This window comes from Oncorhynchus tshawytscha, linkage group LG10 (assembly GCF_018296145.1).
Source record: "Oncorhynchus tshawytscha isolate Ot180627B linkage group LG10, Otsh_v2.0, whole genome shotgun sequence".
Taxonomy (NCBI): Eukaryota; Metazoa; Chordata; class Actinopteri; order Salmoniformes; family Salmonidae; genus Oncorhynchus; species Oncorhynchus tshawytscha.
Genome location: NC_056438.1, coordinates 62,976,714 through 62,996,010, shown reverse-complemented (window position 1 = coordinate 62,996,010; position 19,297 = coordinate 62,976,714). Strand labels below are relative to the sequence as shown.

Genomic DNA, 19,297 nt, shown 5'->3' with positions numbered 1-19,297 from the left:
TTAGCAATGCGCACTAAAACTTGACGGTTCTCTCTATAACAGCGAGGGAAGACTCGGGTTTTCTCCCCCTTTCTCTTTTCTTTCTTCCATAGATGTTTGAAATCGCAGTCATTTACGCTCGACAGTTTTTACAATAGCCTTGAGCCATAATTTTGCGAGTCTCTCCAGCATCCATACCCCTGCATGGTCTCTCTCCACTGGCCATGCACGACCGTTTCTCTCCCCAACCGTGGATTTCCTATTACTCTCGTTACGACTCACTGAGCCCCAGGCCCAAGGATAATGATGTGTTGTTTCTTGGTAGCATAATTTGTCACACGTATATTTCTTCTTCTTCTTCTCTTGCAGAAAGCACAGCTCCCTCTCACACACTCACACACTTCTTGTTAATTCAGAAGAACAAATGATCAACGCCAACAAATAACCTGAAATAGTGACTTTATGAGTGAGAATCAATAATTATTCTGTGGCTCCGACCATAGACTTTTAAAGGAAAGGAACACATCTAAAGAAAAAGGAGAACAAAGAAAAATCAAGTGAGATTATTGGGAACCTGAAGCTTTTTACAAGCTCGTAATCAGGTAAGTTTGGCTTGATCTGAAGCAAGCTGCTCACATCATTTAGTTGTGACAGGCGCTTTAGAGAATGTGGCGACTACGAAACAAGGTAGTACAGGACGCTTATATCAAGTTTACAAACATTTTTCATGTAGTAAATGCATTTTTAGCGTTGTTTAACTACATACACATGTGCATGTTTCATTTATATTGTTGAATTGCTGCACTGAATGAATCATTTCCGATACTCATGTCTGAATAGTCGTAACTCAGGTAAAAGGGGAAAAAGCTTCCGCACCGAGCACAGTGATGTCGGCTGTGTGAGGGGACAAACTAATTGCTTTTGTATCACTCCGTGCGTGCATTTGTGGATGTGTAAATTTGATCATTGTGAGAGTGCAGCAAGATAAGAGGAGAACGATAGGTGTTAGCTGAATGCTGCATATTATCTTTGCATAGGGGTTGCCTTTCCCTTATTCAACAACTTAAATTGCGTTATCAAAGAGAAGGCGCTGCAGCATCTCCTCTCATAGTTTGTTTTGGCAATGCGCGTCAAACCGCAGCGTCAATTGAAATGATCTTGTCTTGAAATAATGCAAATAGCAATTGAATGACACATTCTTAGGACAATAGGTTTTTATTTTCTCTTGTCTTCCGACATGAGCCAAAGCAAAGTTGAAATGATAGCCAACCGGACCGAACTATATTGTTCATTGCAGAATAGTATCGGCGGGAGCAGCATGATGGTTTACCGGTTCGATCGGATGCATATTCATTTAACTAACCATTATGATCGGTATAACGTGAAGGTATTAGAGACAATTCCCTCCTGACTAAGATGATGATATCATGCTATTTTATTAATAGATAAATGGTCTAGATGTAGGCTAAATGGCTTGCATGGTGTATTTGTTGCCTAGGTGAAGTCATGTCCAGATCGGGTGATAGAACATCCACCTTTGACCCTACACACAGTGACACCCTGCTGCACGGGCTCAACCTGCTATGGAGGAAACAGCTTTTCTGTGATGTGACTCTCACTGCCCAAGGACAGCAGTTCCACTGCCACAAAGCAGTGCTGGCATCCTGCTCTCAGTATTTCAGGTGTCTCTTTTCCAGCAGTCATATGCTCAACAACGAGGGGACCAACAACAACAAGGACCAGGGGAGCAGTGGTACCCCATCTTCCTCCCCCGATGACAAGCTGATGGCAAGCACCCGGTCCATCAACAACCTGGTCCTCCAAGGCTGCTCCTCCATCGGACTACGGCTAGTGCTGGAGTACCTGTACACTGCCAACGTCACTCTCTCCCTGGACACTGTGGAAGAGGTGCTCTCGGTCAGCAAGATCCTTAATGTCCCCCAGATCACCAAGCTCAGCGTGCAGTTCCTCAATGACCAGATCTCTGTACAAAACTACAAGCAGATCTGCAAGATCGCAGCACTGCACGGCTTGGACGAGACCAAGAAGCTGGCCAACAAGTACCTGGTGGAGGATGTGCTGCTGCTGAACTTTGAGGAGATGTGCGCCATGCTGGACGCTCTGCCGCCCCCGGTGGAGTCAGAGCTGGCCCTCTTCCAGATGTCTGTGCTGTGGCTGGAGCATGACCGGGAGACTCGCATGCACTACGCCCCGGACCTGATGAAGAGGCTGCGCTTCGCCCTCATTCCGGCCCCGGAGCTGGTGGAGAGGGTGCAGTCGGTTGACTTCATGAGGAGTGACCCAGTGTGCCAGAAGCTGCTGATGGATGCCATGAACTACCACCTGATGCCCTTCAGACAGCACTGCAGGCAGACCACAGCCAGCAAGTGAGGATGTGCACACACACACACACACACACACACACACACACACACACACACACACACACACACACACACACACACACACACACACACACACAAGGTTGGTAAAGATACTACCTTGTACACTTGGATATGGTTAGGGTTAGTGAGGATGCTTTAGAAAGGTCTAATCTACCTTATTTTCCATACCATCTCACACTATAAATGTGTTAACTCTCAGTACATTTTTTTAAGTGCTGAAAAGATGGAGAAACATAACTTCAGTCAATAGGAAGATAGTTGAACAGTACATTCAGGCATTTCTTACAAAATACGAGTTATCACATTATTCCCAAAAATATATAGGTCACTTATAATTAAACATAGACACACTTGTCAAACATATTACAGAAGAGCACATGAAAACTGCTATTGACATAACCTGGGTAGATATAACCTATAAATACATAACCTATACATTTTTGAATAGCTTGACAAGAGCAAGGAAACAATTAATGGATTATAGAGTTGTAGATCTGGGTGATCCATACCGAGAATGGCTGCTTTGTCTGCCTTACCTACAGTACAACCATGGCTTGTCATGGTGTGTTCGTCATGATCAGCATTTTCGAGACAGTTAATGGACAGGAGTTGCCAGGAAGATGATTGATTGGTGGTGCTTGAAGCTGCTGTTGTTGACAGCAAACACCTTAGTTAAAAACCTCTTGAAACACCGGAGTTTGTATTATAACTCTGAAATATTATGGAGCAATTTTTACATTTGTTGAACATTATCTTCTTAATTCAGAAACAGTAGGCTTTATGATTGGAAAACTAATCTCACAGTATTGGAGAAAATAGAAATAAACAATTATCTTGCACTTGTGGTATATAATGTATTTACCAGAGTAATTTATAATTTATAGCATGGTTCATTTCCTTATTTATTTCTCTCTATCTTTATGGAGCACACTACTGTTTCCCTATCTAATGGAAAATCAAAGAAAAAGTTATGAGCAATGGAGAGGACCTGCATGTCCTGTAGCATGTTGCCATGCCTAGTAGTCTCCTTAGTGAGATGTCCATACATGGGTCCAAATGCAGCACGGATCTAGGATCTAAACTTCTCATATTAATATCACATGCCACTGTTTCTCTCCCCTCAATTCATCAGCATTATCTATGTCCAGTGGTCATTTGCATATGAGAATAACCCCAAAAAACACACGAGTGGGCCATTATCCAAATGGATGCACTGAGACGGTGGTCATTTAGTCATCAAAAATAGCAATACAAATGTCTGGAATTAATGGCCAATGTTGTTAAAACGACTGTTACTTTGTGGTTAGTTGTTTAATTGCATTGAACTTCATTCAAAACAAGATGACTGGACTCAATGCACAGTAAAGTTTGTGGCTCGGCTATTTCACAAACAAACCCCCAGAACTCCGGAATATGTTGAACAATTGGTTGAGAACTGCCACATGGAGAGTCTTCACCAATGGGATAACCATATTGATCAACTCTACTGTATATTGCCCAGTCATATCTGCATCCCTGTATGACACCTTTTAGAAAAGTCTGATGACTTCACACCTAATTGAACAGATATCTTTAGGGGTTAAACCCCCTTTGGACAGAAAGCATATGAAAAGCAAGCAGGTTCATTTTTTCACATCAATTCAGAGACAAACAGTTGTGATGTTACAAAGTCTAGTTACTCTGTTATTACCATGTTATTAAATAGATACAGTGTTCAGGTTAATACACAATGCTGTTAAGATGTTACTACTGTGATCTACAAAGCTCATATAGTGTTGGCCAATAAGGAAGTGTCTACATGATGGGGAACATTATTTTGTTATCTAAATCTTTCATATAGGATATGCTACAGTTCAATGACTTCCAACACAATGAAGTTGTAGTGATCAGTTGCAGTTGGCTTGGTGCTATAATGGAAAATCTTGTATTTTTGTTTGATGTTGGTGGTTGTTTTATTTAATCTATATCAGTTATGTAATCTTTGTGTTTCCTACCTCTTATCCCCACACTTCAAACCCCTCCACCCCAACCCCATCCAAACCCCAACCCCTCCACACCCACTTTACTGCAGGATTCGTTCCAATAAGAGGATGCTGTTGCTGGTGGGTGGCTTGCCTCCTGGACCTGATCGACTCCCCAGTAATCTGGTCCAGTACTATGATGACGAGAAGAAGACATGGAAGATCCTCACTAGTGAGTAGTAGCGCCGTCTTTTACCTGAAGCTTCTTCTGTTATAAGCGTCAAATTAATCAACATTCTATCAACGTCATATTTGATATTTTGTTGAACATCAATCGTTTTTTAAAAATGATTTCACAAAAGGTCATACACAGTATGTCTCATTTTAACCAGATTTCAACCCACAAATCAACAATAGGATTTCAAGGGTTGGTTTATTTCAAGTTTAATGTTACGAGGCTTTACCTTTAGCACAAGTACATTTTCTGGTCAAATGAGGGAAGAAGGAAGAAGTTCCTCAAATTCCTAGAGGTAATGGTGTATTACTAGCACTTTTAGTACGTTTTTAATCAGAGCGTGACTTTACAGGCACACCACCATGGCATGGAGTTTCCCTTGTTTTTGCTGAAATCTCCTGGCAAAGACGCATGGCCAGATTTATTGTCATCTAACGACATAGTGGCGTGTAGATTAACATTATAGAATGACATGTTACTGTCCAGCTAGAATGACATGTTACTGTCCAATATATTAAGATACAATATATTATTATTGAATATTGAGTATGCCAGATAGATAGTAGAGAGATAAAGAGAAAAGAAACATCCCTCCAAGCTAATAAAACCATTTTGGTTTTTGGACGTGCATCGACAACTTGAAAAACCTTGCAAAGCTAAAAGCACATTTTGATATTCTTTGCCCAATAACTTACAGTTGGATGTAGGATCTTAATTTGAGCCAGTTTGCTACAGCTTGAAAATAATCCTGCAGCAACAGGAAATGTGAATTATTATGTGGATTATAATTAATGGGCATTTTTGTAGGGGTTGACACGTTTCGTTAGGGAAGTGGAAATTAGGAACTTTAGAAGTCTTTTTAAGCCTTGAATACACTGCAAGTTTGCATTTCCTGATGTGCAACAAAATAGTCAACAAAGTAGCCCTTTACACTCATACCCGTATACAGATTGAAAATGGAAGATTTGGGCACTGATAAAACGGCTCAATTGGAACGCAGTGGCTGTAGAGTAACATACTATACATGATGTCAGAGCTCTGTCCTTGTGCTTCACAGCACTGTTTTGACTGACAGCTATTCTGAACTTGAGCACCTAGCGCGACAAGAAGTTGCCCCCATTGGGCAACTTTTGCTCATTATTTGATGTCTGAGTGAGGGAAATGCTGTAAATTAACAGGACTCAATGTATTTTGAAAGATGACTCATTGAGGATTATAATAAATACTGCTTTGATGTCACACATGCAAGCCAAACACCTGTGAGTCCAAATGTGCACTTGTCATATACAGTGTCAACGTTTATGATCATTATGTTCGATGTACAGTTATAAGATGACATGATGTCATACCCTGGGTTGTTCTGAACAGAATTAGCCTATTTTTGTTTATTGTGAAGAACATGTGTCGGGCCACACACACCTGAATGCACACGACTCCTTTCTATGCGCACCAAAATTACAATATGTTTCTCTGAAATGCCTTGTGGAGGCCTAACACTGTAAGATCGTATTTTATAACTTAACTAGTCATATTGGCATTAGAAGAGGCTTTCAAATGATGTCCACCTGAACCAGCTAGAGATTTATAATGGACCGTTTTTGGATTGCGTGAACAACAACAGTAGTTGTGTGATGGTGGAGATGCAGGGTTGTGTTCTAAACAAAACAACTACAAGTGTGCTTGCTCTAGTTCCTCAACGGCACAGCTAGGGGAGCTCAAAAAGCACCTTATAGTTGAAGACTGTTCTTTGAGTCATAAAAATGCATTGAAATGTCTTAGGAACTGTGAACACTTTGGAGGGGTGTGTGTCCACTTGGAGACAACAACAAAAATAAGTGTAATTTTTGTGTCTTGTGTTGCACCTACCCCACATTTTCCAGGAATAGTCTTATCATGTTACTGAATGTATCCAGAGTATTCTCAGTTTTTGTTATGATCAAATGCGGCGAAAAGTACAGTAAATGTAAAAGGCACATAAAATCAACAGTCTGGATGTTGGATTCATTCTTGTGCCAGGTTGTTTTCTAACCTTTGGTGTAATAATTTCCCCATAATCTGCAAACTGTTCCCTTTCAATTGCTACCATAGTTATTAATTTTCATATTTCTTCTATAAGAAACATTTCAATGTAGCCCTGTCCATATAGGCCAATTCCCACGAGTGTAAAGGGTTACAATCCTACATCTGTAATGCTTCTGCAAATACAAAGAACAAGCTTTCTATTACACTACTTGCCTCAAGATATAGTGTCCTATGCTCTCTCTCCCACCTGTCTATGTTGACCTTTTGAGAGACACCACTATATTCTTGCCAATTTCCAAAGGTCAAACAAGTGCTAATGGAAAACCTTATCTGTCCTTTGCATCATCATCATCTGTGTCCATATTGAGTTGTTGTCCTCTGGCCTGGCAGGGAGCATCTCTCACTAATGTCGCTCCATTCATACATATTACCCACTGGTCTACCTCCCTACTGTCATCTCCTAGACCCTGTATACTCTATTCTCCCAATACAATACAACTTTATTGTCCATTTGTCAGAACTGCTTTCAATCACTCCCATTCAACACACTAACAACACTTGTCTCACACATACCCATAGTTATTTCTGGTCCTGGTCTGATATTGCCAGTGTCATGTACCATGATACCATTTCAACACATACCATCTGTAGCTAGACAGAATTGTAGCAGTGGTTCCAAATACTATGTACCTGTCTGCTGTCTGTCAACACTCAACAAGCTACATTTCTGCTCTGTTATCATTAGTGTTACATTAATGGTATTTTAACATTTCCTCTTGATTTTGTCAGCCATGTTACCAGAACAGGCATGCATACACAACGACTTTCAGCCTCATTGATATTTCAGTATTGACATTTTTCTCATTAAAGCTCATTGGTATAAAGTGTAACAACCAAAAGGTCAATGGGGATTTCCATTATTCAAAACTAAAAGTTAACACTCAAATGGTCCGTGTCCGTGTGGAAGGACAAAACTGCAAAATCATCCCCTTAACGTAACACATCGATAACCACCTGATGTAGCTGCTACACAATGGATGTGGAATAGAGGATGATTAACATTCAATCATAACTTTTCAATGAGGCGAAGCCTGAGAGGGATAGCGTTTGATTAAGACATTTATCAACACAATTTAGGGAGAGTCTGATCCCTCTTGTCGCGTCAGATCACTGCAGCTCGTCTGTTCTAGAAACTAGAGGAACTCTTGCTTGCCATCTAGTGTACCTATCGCACCGTGAAGAAGCAGGGAAGAGAAGGAAGACAAAGACATTGGCTCAGTTAAAGTAGTGACTCTGTCCACCGCTGCCTGATTCTACAGTACCAGAGCCAACCTGACATTAACACCTCATGGCTTCAAAAATCCATCTTGATCTAAGCACAGTACTGAACAAAAGGATGCAATGTGGTGGGATGCAACACTAACGATGTTAGATGGCTGTAGTAACGCAACGGTTGATTGGTGCAGTTGCCGTGGAGTCATTCAGTCGACCCCAACCAAGTGTGTTTCTATGCTGAGGTGTCTGACTCCCTCTAGTGAACCTGAGAGCTTACTGTAAAGCCAAGGCAAGGCCAATTCTAAGGGATTGGGTTTCTACCACATAGTGGTTTTACAGTTTCGGCTCCGGTGGTAAATATGGAACAGTTTAAATGTATTTTGATATCAACATCTATGAACATCATGATCCCTGATTCAGAGATAGATCTTATCTCTTTTCAGGCTGTAATGTACAAGACTATCAGAATAGGAGTAAAACGAATAAATTAGCAAACTTGAACATAAGTTATGGACAGTAAATCCATCGTTCTGAGTCTATTTATCCTCAATACCATCTCATTTACCCTCAGTGGAGTGCAATGTTTTTTTTTACAGTATCAGATGTTGTTTACTAAGAGCAGAAATCACAACACAACAAAAATAACCACTCGTTCAAATCTCTTAACATCTACTAAATGATAACATTAAGGCATGTGAACGAAATCTACCACCTACACCCTTTTGCCAGTGTGGTGCACTGAAGTCAGGGAGTAGAATCCACTTCCCTCAAGATAAAGCTGTTAGTCCTCCTATCTACCGTATCTGAGGCTCTCCACCTTCAATGGAAGACCTCTGCTTGTCACACACCCTTATTGAAGATTAAGCTGTGTAAGTCAGTATCTGTCTGAGATAGACTCCCCTCTATGAGAGGAAGACCCCTGCATGTCAGCCAGCCACAGCTTTTGAAATTGCAGAGCTGAGGAGAGGAGAGGCCAATCGGAAAGAAATGAGATTCAAGGCTGTCTAATTTTACAGCAACTGCAATCCATCAGACTAGCGTGGAGGTGACGGTGGAAATGACGGATGGAGACAGACAGGTGGGCTTTACCATGCCACTGATTTACGCTCATAAGCCCACGCACGGTGCGGGCCTCTAGATTTATTGAGTGAACATGATCATGTTCATTATGACTGTCACCTAAGACCGTTTCTCTCCGTCTCAACGGGGGTCACTTTAGCAGGGGAAGATGGAGTGGAGAGAGGGAGAGGGATAAGGAGGTTCACCTAGACACACAGTAAACAGGCAGGGAGACTTCACCACCACCGGGTGGTTGGGAGTGTTTGGCCTTCATGCAGTGTGTTGTCGAATGTGAAACAACACCAATTGTCTGAATACTGGATTAAAATAAATTGTTTTGATTCTTTTGGTTGATTTTGTGCTAGAGTTTGGAGTGCAAGTTTCCTTGTTTGGAGTGCAAGTTACTGCTCTTTCACACACAGTATAGAGTTTTTACTGGAAGTCAAGTTGTGACTTGGTGAGGTAGAACCTAGGACCAGAGAAGAGAACCAGACAAGGAACCCGTGCTTTAGGAAAAAAATGTAAATACTTTACTGGAAAACGTTCAGCAGAAGGTACAAAGTAAAACTGGGAAAACAACCAACACTAAGAGTGGAACTCACTCAGGAGACAACACACACAGCAAACAAACATACCTCTCTCAAAGTAAATAATAATTAGTAACAAAAACACCTGTGTCATTATAGTCTCTAGGACGCCCTCTGGTGACAGGTGGAACCATGACACCACCATGTGTCCTGCCTCAGCCAGTTTCTGACATCCTCCACTGTTGTCTTGTGTCTCCCAGTAATGCCTTACAACAGTGCCCATCACTGTGTGGTGGAGGTGGAGAACTTCATACTACTGCTGGGTGGAGAGGACCAGTGGAACCCCAATGGTAACATCACTACTGATACTACTACTAATGCCAATACTAATACTAATACAAAAAAAAGTATTCATGTATATATAGTATTTAAATTCATAATTCACATTTTAGAAAGGAAGTGGCCATATGAACTGTTTATGGATCTTGATTCTGACATGTATTTTGCAGGAAAGCACAGCACTAATCATGTCAGCCGGTATGATCCACGATTTAACAGTTGGATACAACTTCCGCCTATGCAGGAAAGGTAAGTCAATGCAAACAAAATTTACAAAATAATGCAATACAAATAGATGTGGGAATTATTGTACTGATTATTAACACTGAATTATTGCAGGTTCTGAAGGTTCTAACCATTCCATACAAATAGCTTAGTGGTTAGAGCAGTTAGGGTCAGTAACTAAAGGTTGCTGATTCTAATACCTGAGCCGACAAGGTAAAAAAATCTACCAATGTGCCCTTGTGCAAGGCACTTAACCATCATTTGCTCCAGGGGCGCCTTACTACTATGGCTGATACTGTAAAACATCACATTTCACAGCACCTATCCTGTGTATGTGACAATAAAACATCTTTGTTTATTGTTTTTGTTTTTTTACATACAGAGGTTATACCTGAGTTGTAACTTTGTCCAACAAGGCATCCACCACCCACACACACACACACACACACACACACACACACACACACACACACACACACACACACTGTCCTGGTTGTTTTAATGATGTTGTCTGTTTGACACATCCTCCTCAGGAGAGCCAGTTTCTTTGCCTGCTGCCTGGATAAGCACCTGTATGTGATTGGTGGAAGGAACGAGTCAGGCTACCTCTCCAGTGTGGAATCCTACAACCTGGAGACTAACGAGTGGAACTACGTGTCCTCCCTGCCCCAGCCCCTAGCCGCACACGCTGGAGCAGTGCACAATGGGAAAATATATATCTCAGGTCAGACCTCACTCATTTTATTTAACTTTCATTTTAATAGGTTGTCCTATTGAGGTCAAAATACCTATTTTACAAGGGAGACCTCACAGATCATCTCAATGGAAATAAGTTCATATTGAAAATGCAAAGCTGAAAAATGACTAACTCAGACACAGTAAAAATGAACTGAAAAAATCTATTGATCTGGAGTATCGTGATTAGTGCAGGACTGCTAAATATCACCTATCAATGCATACATAGACTTGTTGATTTCCCTGCACACTTAGTCAGGATGTGTAAGAACCGACGCTGGAGATGAGAAGCAGGTACGGAGAGAGAACATTTAATATAGCACAGACATGGAACAGGGCAGGAACAGCGTTAGAACTGGGGAACACAACGACATACGACAATCTATGCTGAAGCGGGGAACAGAGCTGGGGAACAGACAGATATAGGGGAGGTAAGCAGAGTGATGGGTCAATTGATCCTGATGTGTCCATTCATAGCTAATAATAACATCTTTATGTGTGTGTCTGCTATACCACTATAGGTGGAGTCCATAATGGAGAATATGTTTCCTGGCTGTATTGCTACGACTCCATCATGGATGTGTGGGCCAGGAAACAGGATATGAACACAAAGAGAGCCATTCATGCCCTGGCTGGGATGAATGACCGCCTCTACACTATTGGGGGCAACCATCTGAAAGGTAAAGACTGGCATGTCTCAGCTACTCCATTTTTTGCACTTAGCCACATGAATGAATGTAGAGTAGAAGATGGAACCTCTGAATACGAGTATATTCTCTATATTCTCAGGGATGCTGTCCACTAATGCTCAATTGGATTCAATAGCTTGACCCATAAAGCCATATGACCCCTCTAGCTTGTCCTCAGTTGAGCATTATTCTAGGAATATTGCAGTGTGGAAAATCACAATGAGGGTTCCTCATCGTGTTTCCTTTCTGCTGTGCTCAGGTTTCTCTCACCTGGACGTAATGCTGGTGGAGTGTTATGACCCCAAAGCGGACCAGTGGAACATCCTCCAGACACCAATCCTGGAGGGACGCAGTGGCCCCGGCTGTTGCATCCTGGACAACAGCATCTTCCTAGTGGGAGGATACAGCTGGAGCATGGTAAAGGCTCATTTCACTATCTTTATCCTATGTTAACGCTTATCCTAGGTTTAGTTGAATTGCTATACAGTATGTATGATTGTGTGTGAGTATGAAGTTGTATTTTCTTGTTTTAAAAGCACAATAGCTTAGGGTATGTAGGCCTACAGTATGGGTTTAGGAATACCAACAACCTGGTGGCTAGATTAGTTTCAGTCCTGATAGAGACGACCATAGGTGGGACACCGTGAAATACCTTTAAATGACATTGAAACAACTTTGAAAAACCTCATAGACACATGCCCATGTATGAATTAATATAATAACGATGTCTCAACTGCTGTATTGCAGGGAGCCTACAAGTCTTCCACCATCTGCTTTAGCCCAGAGAAGGGGACCTGGACAGAGCTGGAGGGAGAGGTGGCAGAGCCCTTAGCAGGCCCATCCTGCTCCACTGTCACATTGCCTGCCTGTCTGCCCTTCAACAAATAACACATCACTAGGTACGACAGAGTAGCAGGAGAAGTAGGTGAGGAAGAGAATGGGGAGATGGAGTGATGGTGGAAAGGACCATCGATAAACGAACAGTTGTTAACACATTTTGTCATGAAGTACTCCAATCAGCCGATGGGATGTGTAGAAATTATTTTTTTACTCGTTTGACAAAAGAGCACTTTCGTTATTATTGCCTACTGAAGGTTTGAAAAAGTAAGTTATCATGTATTTCCTGTATTTAAAACCCCATCTGTGTTGAACTTCTTCCAGACAATGGACACATTTCATATCAGATTTTTCTTTAATCGATAGTAAGTGTTTTTGGCTTATCTTGATATAACTAGCACGCATAGTGTTGAACTGAATTGTTATAGCTTTCAAAAATCCATTTGTATCTTGTTATTAGTAGGAGACATCAATCAAAAACAGAATGCAGTGCTGTTAAAAATAATTGCCACTGGAAACTGTCTGTCAACCAAATCACACTGAAACGGAACTCTGGTTAATACCCACTGGGCACAGAGGTCAGTTCAGAGTCTAGTTTTGATTTACATTTGGTTGAGTTGTCAACTAACTTTAATTCAACGTGAAATCAACACAAAATTTCACAATGTCATTGGATTTAGGGTTAAAAAAGTAGCAAATAACCTTACGTTGATGACTTTTTGCTAATCTAATTAGTTTTCCACGTTAATTCAAAGTCATCACATTGATTTTTGGGGTTGAAATGACATGGAAACAACTTTGATTCGACCAGTTTGCTTAGTGGGTATGCTCATCTTTTAACAACCAAAATCATGATTCTGTGTACAGTATATTGTAAAGCAGAGACATACTAACAGTTGATCTGCTTGTTAGATCGTTGCCATACTGTACATGTGGCAAAGGAATCCTTCTCCCTTCAAGCAAGAACAATTTTTACATTCAAAATCTACTCTGATCTTTGTAAAAACGGCACTAATAACTGATATGATTATTTAAGGGTGGTACAATCAAATGATTATTATTTATTGCTAGCAATTGGTATACATAGGTAGCAATGTTAACTGAGTGATAAGGTGGGTTTTCTGTTGTTTTGCGTTCAATGTTACCTGTTAATGTTTAACAGAGCCTATTTCCAGAGATCACAATTCCCCTCAAAAAGAGTATATCCCATTTAAGATAAGGATAAAGAATACAGTGGTCCTTAATGCACTAATAGTGAACTTTAAAAACACTGTGTATAAGAATGGTTCACAAAGCTAAAAGTTTGCTGAATTGTTGTTACCTTTAGTTATACTAAGTTCAGAAACATGATGAAAAGTGAATTCAACTATCATGTATACATCCTACTCTTTTGTCTAAGTAAGTGTGCAAGGTCCACACTGAATATTGGGAACCTGTTGAAATACATATAGATAGGGTATGTTGATTTTCATTTTTGTAAATAATCGCTTGCAGTGGAAACATTTTTGTGCACTCAACCTGGGATTTATTCTCAAATCCTGTTATGTCCTTTGCATTTTAGAATATGAAAATAAAAAGGAAACTTGATGATTACAACAGTCTCTGAAGCTTGTTGCAGGTACTGCAAATACATCCAGTCAACAAACCCTCACTTTACATTGAACTTCCAGTATCCAGTGCCTTGCAAAAGTATTCATCCTTGTCATACGGTGGGTGTAGCTGGTGCATGGAAGTCAGGCGCAGGAGAGCAGAGATGAGTGAACAAAGAAGCACTTTACTGAGGCAATAGTAAGAACAGAACGCAACCGCGTCACAAAAAGAGATGCCCAAAGAACAAGTGAGGCAGCACAAAGTACAACAACCAAGTACCGGCTGCCACAAATCACGGGTACAAATAAAACCCGGCGCAACCCAGCCGGAAGCGTGCCAACCTAGACAATAAACAATACCCCACACAGACATGGAGGGAACAGAGGACTAAATACACATAATAATCATGAGGAGATGTAAACCAGGTGTGTGGAAAACAAGACAAAACAAATGGAAAAATGAAAGGTGGAGTGGCGATGGCTAGAAGATTCCCCCTGGGCATTTTTCCTATTTTGTTGCAGTACAACCTGTAATTTAAATAGATTTTTATTTGGATTTCATGTAACGGACATACACAAAATAGTTCAAATTGGTGGAGTGAAATGGAAAAAATTACTTGTTTAAAAAATAAATTAAAAATTAAAAACGGAAAAGTGGTGTGTCCATATGCATTCACCCCCTTTTGCTATGAAGCCCCTAAATAAGATCTGGTGCAACCAATTACCTTCAAAAGTCACATAATTAGTCAAATAAAGTCTAATTGTCACATGATCTGTCACATGATCTCAGTATATATATACCTGTTCTGAAAGGCCCCAGTCTGCAACACCACTAAGCAAGGGGCACCACCAAGCAAGCGGCACCATAAAGACCAAGGAGTTTTCCAAACAGGTCAGGGACAAAGTTGTGGAGATGCACAGATCAGGGTTGGGTTGTAAAAAAATATCAGAAACTTTGAACATCCCACGGAGCACCATTAAATCAATTATTAAAAAATGGATGAATATGGCACCACAACACCATCCCCACAGTGAAGCATGGTGATGGCAGCATCATGCTGTGGGCATATTTTTCATCAGGGACTGGGAAACTTGTCAGAATTGAAGGAATGATGGGTGGCACTAAATACAGGGAAATTCTTGAGGGAAACATGTTTCAATCTTCCAGAGATTTGAGACTAGCACGGAGGTTCACCTTCCAGCAGGACAATGACTCTAAGCATTTTACGAAAGCAACACTCGAGTGGTTTACGGGGAAACATTTAAATGTCTTGGAATGGCCTAGTCAAAGCCCAGACCTCAATACAATTGAGAATCTGTGGTATGACTTAAAGATTGCTGTACACCAGCGGAACCCGTCCAACTTGAAGGAGCTGGAGCAGTTTAGCCTTGAAGAATGGGCAAAAATCCCAGTGGCTAGATGTACTAAGCTTTTAGAGACATACCTCAAGAGACTTGCAGTAAATACTGTAAATACTGTAAATACTGCAAAAGGTGGCTCTACAAAGTATTGACTTTTGGGGGGTTGAATAGTCATGCACGCTCAAGATTTAAATTTTTTGTCTTATTTCTTGTTTGTTTCACAATAAGAAATATTTTTAAAAGTCTTCAAAGTGGTGGGCATGTTGTGTAAATCAAATGACACAACCCCCCCCCAAAAATCCATTTTAATTCCAGGTTGTAAGGCAACAAAATAGAAAAAGTACCAAGGGGGTGAATACTTTCTCAAGCCGCTGTACAAGGGTGTTACCAGATCCATTTAAATCTATAGACAGGAAAGCTATTGAGACATTTCAATGTAACAACTCTCAAGTAGATTCAGTACTTCTCTCTCATATGATATGCTATGAAAGTGACGCAGCATTTTTCAGGAAGTAGCCTTGTATTTTTTTTTTTTGCCTTTGTAGGCTTTTAGAATGGTCTTCAATGGGCAAAAACGTAGCACAATGGTCTTCAGTGCAAAAATGTAATGAAAGGCATCTGGCCAAAGTAAATTCATCCACAAACACAAATATAATTACATATATATATTTCACACGATTTTGATAATATACTCGTCAAGCCCATTCAAAATATTAGGGGACAGGACCTGGAAGTATGAAGTACGAAACAGTTCGGAAGATCCAGATTGAAAGTTTAAATAATAATAATTTGGTGTGTGCTTGTACATATTTGTCCTATTTCACACATGTGAAGTGGAAATGTGTTTTATGCATATCCCAACTCTCCCCGAGACACCTCAGAGAGGGGTCACAGTCAGTGTTGGCCATTATTAATGGCGACCATGGAACAATTAGTGTAGATAGTTTTTTGTATGCTTAACTAGCTGGCTAGCAGATTTTTCACCTTGTCAGCTCAGGGATTAGAACTAGCAACCTTCAGTTCATGGCCCAACATTCTAACCGCTAAGCTACCTGCCGCCCCAGTATAATTGTAAACACTATAAAGGTGGAAAACTGCAGAAAGTAATGCTGAAAGACTACTTTGTAATAACCTTCAGACTCAGAGTACACACAAACAAACACAAGCAGCAAAAATATGTGCATCTGCTGGTTGTCATTCCTCTCTTTATCTGGTAAAGGACACCAACAGTGTCCATTTTCAAAGAAGCTGTTGGTCATCTACATTTTGACCGCAAACTCGTGCTGCTAGCTAGTCATTTTTATGTTTTTATGTTTTCAATATAGGTTTTCAACTTTTAATTATTTGGGGAGCTTGGCACACCTGTATCTGGGGAGTTTCTCCCATTCTTCTCTGCAGATCCTCTCAAGCTCTGTCAGGTTGGATAGGGAGCGTCGATGTACAACTATGTTCAGGCCTCTCCAGAGATATTTGATCTGGTTCAAGTCCGGGTTCTGGCTGGGCCACTCAAGGACTTTCAGAGACTTGTTATGAAGCCACTCCTGCGTTGTCTTAGCTGTGTGCTTAGGGTCATTATCCTGTTGGAAGGTGAACCTTTGCCCCAGTCTGAAGTCCTAGGCTCTCTGGAGCAGGTTTTTCATCAAGGTTCTCTCTCTACTTTGCTCCGTTCATCTTTCCCTCAATCCTGACTAGTCTCTAAGTCCCTGCCACTGAAAAACATCCCCACCGCATGATGCAGCCACCACCATGCTTCACTGTAGGGTATGGGGCAAAGTTTCCTCCATACGTGACGCTTGGCATTCAGGCTAAAGAGTTCAATCTTGGTTTCATCAGACCAGAGAATCTTGTTTCATTGTCTGAGAGTCCTTTAGAGGCCTTTTGGCAAACTCCAAGTGGGCTGTCATGTGCCTTTTACTGTCTGGCCACAAAGGGCTGATTGGTGGAGTGCTGCAGAGATGGTTGTCCTTCTGGAAGGTTATCCCATCTCCACAGAGGAACTCTGGAGGTCTGACAGAGTGACCATCGGGTTCTTGGTCGCCTCCCTCACCAAGGCCCTCCTCCCCCGATTGCTCAATTTGGCTGGGCGGCCAGCTCTAAGAAGAGTCTTGATGGTTCCAAACTTCTTTCATTTAAGAATGATGGAGGCCACTGTGTTCTTGGGGAACTTCAATGCTGCAGAAATGTTTTGGTACCCTTTCCCAGATCTGTGCCTTGACACAATCCTGTCTCGGAGCTCTACGGACAATTCATTCGACCTCATGGCTTGTGGCTTTCCAAATTATTGATTTTTTACCCCTTTTTCTCCCTAATTTTGTGTATCCAATTGGTAGTAACGGTCTTGTCTCATCAAGTTCGAGAGCTGTGTGTCCTCCGAAACACAACCCAACCAAGCCGCACTGCTTCTTGACACAATATCCACTTTACACGGAAGCCAGCCGCACTAACGTGTCGGAGGAAACACCGTACACCTGGCGACTGTGTCATCACGCCACAGGAGTCTCTAGTGCGCGATGGGAAAAGGACATCCCTGCCTGCCAAACCCTCCCCTAACCAGGATGACGCTGGGCCAATTGTGCACCGCCCCATGGGTCTCCCTGTCGCGGCCGGCTGCGACAGAGCCTGGACTCGAGCCTTTCCAAATGATGTCCAATCAATTGAATGTACCACAGGTGGACTCCAATCAAGTTGCAGAAACATGGATGATCAATGGAAATATGATGCACCTGAGCTCAATTTCGAGTCTCATAGCAAAAGGTCTGAATACTAACGTAAATAAGGTATTTCTGTTTTTTATTCTTAATGAATTAGCAAAACTAAAACAGAAACTGTTTTTGCTTTGTCATTATTGGGTATTGTGTGTAGATTAATGAGGAAATAAACAAATTTAATCAATTTTAGAATAAGGCTAAAACGTAACAAATTATGGAAAAAGTCAAGTGGTCTGAATACTTTCCGAATGCACTGTATCATACCCCCCCCCCAAAAAAATGCTAACCTCCCCAGTTATTGTAATGGTGAGAGGTTAGCATGTCTTGGGGGTATGATCTTCATTCATGATTATCCGTAATCACTGTAGCATCCACATTAATGTAGAAGTGTAGAAGATTAATGTAGAAGAAATATATTCTATTCTTATTTAAAATAAAAGTGTCTCCAAAATGACAATACATTATTTACCATTCATTTCTATTGGGCACAACATAATCTGAAACACAACAAACTGCAAATGCTTCCAACATGTTTGTAGAGCCACAAGCTTGATGTAGTCATTGCGTGCTAGGAATATGGTACAAAATACTAAATGTTTGACTACATTAACACACATATAAGTGAATTTGTCAAAATACTTATGAAACCTTCAAATGGGGGTACTAGATAGATAAAGTGCTTTCATTTATAAAAAGAGAAACAGATAAGTATGAAAATACCCTCAAATAAAAGGTGACATTCTGATATGTCGCCTCATATGAAACATTTTTATCTCAAATCCAAAATGTTGGAGTATAGAGACAAATATAATTTGTTTTATTATTTTATTTTATTTTAAAAGATTTACCCACCTGCTAGTTACAGCCTTGTCTCATCTTGGCAACTCGTCAATGGGCCGGGAGAGGCGAAGGTTGAGACATGCGTCCTCCAAAACATGACCCGCATAGCCGCCTACTTAACACACTGCTCACTTAACCCAGAAGTCAGCCACACTAGACCACTTCCACACTCCATCCCCCAGGGCAGCTGCAGCCAGGTCCACAGGCTGGCAAGGTCTGATTATGCATCGGTGCTGCCAATTAAGGTTATCATCAGTCAGTCTGCAAGCTTGCAAAGCCTTGAGGCTGCAAGTTTTCTTGGTGTCCATGAGGCCTTTCATTTTTGGTTTGAATCCTTAGTTTGGGCTTGACTGTTTCCAGTTTCCTTTCTGTATATATTTGTGTTCATCACCCCGAACTGAACAACAATAATCTGTTTCTGCTGGCCATCCAAGAGGTATTTTAGTATTTTATTAGGATCTCCATTAGCTGTGAAAGCAGCAGCTTCTCCTCCTGGGGTCCAACACAAAA

General features: G+C 41.1%; 1 protein-coding gene across 1 annotated transcript; it reads left to right on the top strand.

Moving 5' to 3' along the window:
- Positions 1-210: 210 nt before the first annotated feature.
- On the top strand, positions 211-13,870 carry LOC112247494 (kelch-like protein 14). Its single transcript, XM_024416263.2, has 9 exons — positions 211-581; positions 1,478-2,366; positions 4,456-4,577; positions 9,724-9,813; positions 9,973-10,051; positions 10,561-10,751; positions 11,284-11,442; positions 11,711-11,868; positions 12,199-13,870. The coding sequence occupies exons 2-9, from the start codon at positions 1,486-1,488 to the stop codon at positions 12,337-12,339; spliced, it is 1,821 nt and encodes a 606-aa protein (XP_024272031.1). The 5' UTR covers positions 211-581; positions 1,478-1,485; the 3' UTR covers positions 12,340-13,870.
- Positions 13,871-19,297: the final 5,427 nt, after the last annotated feature.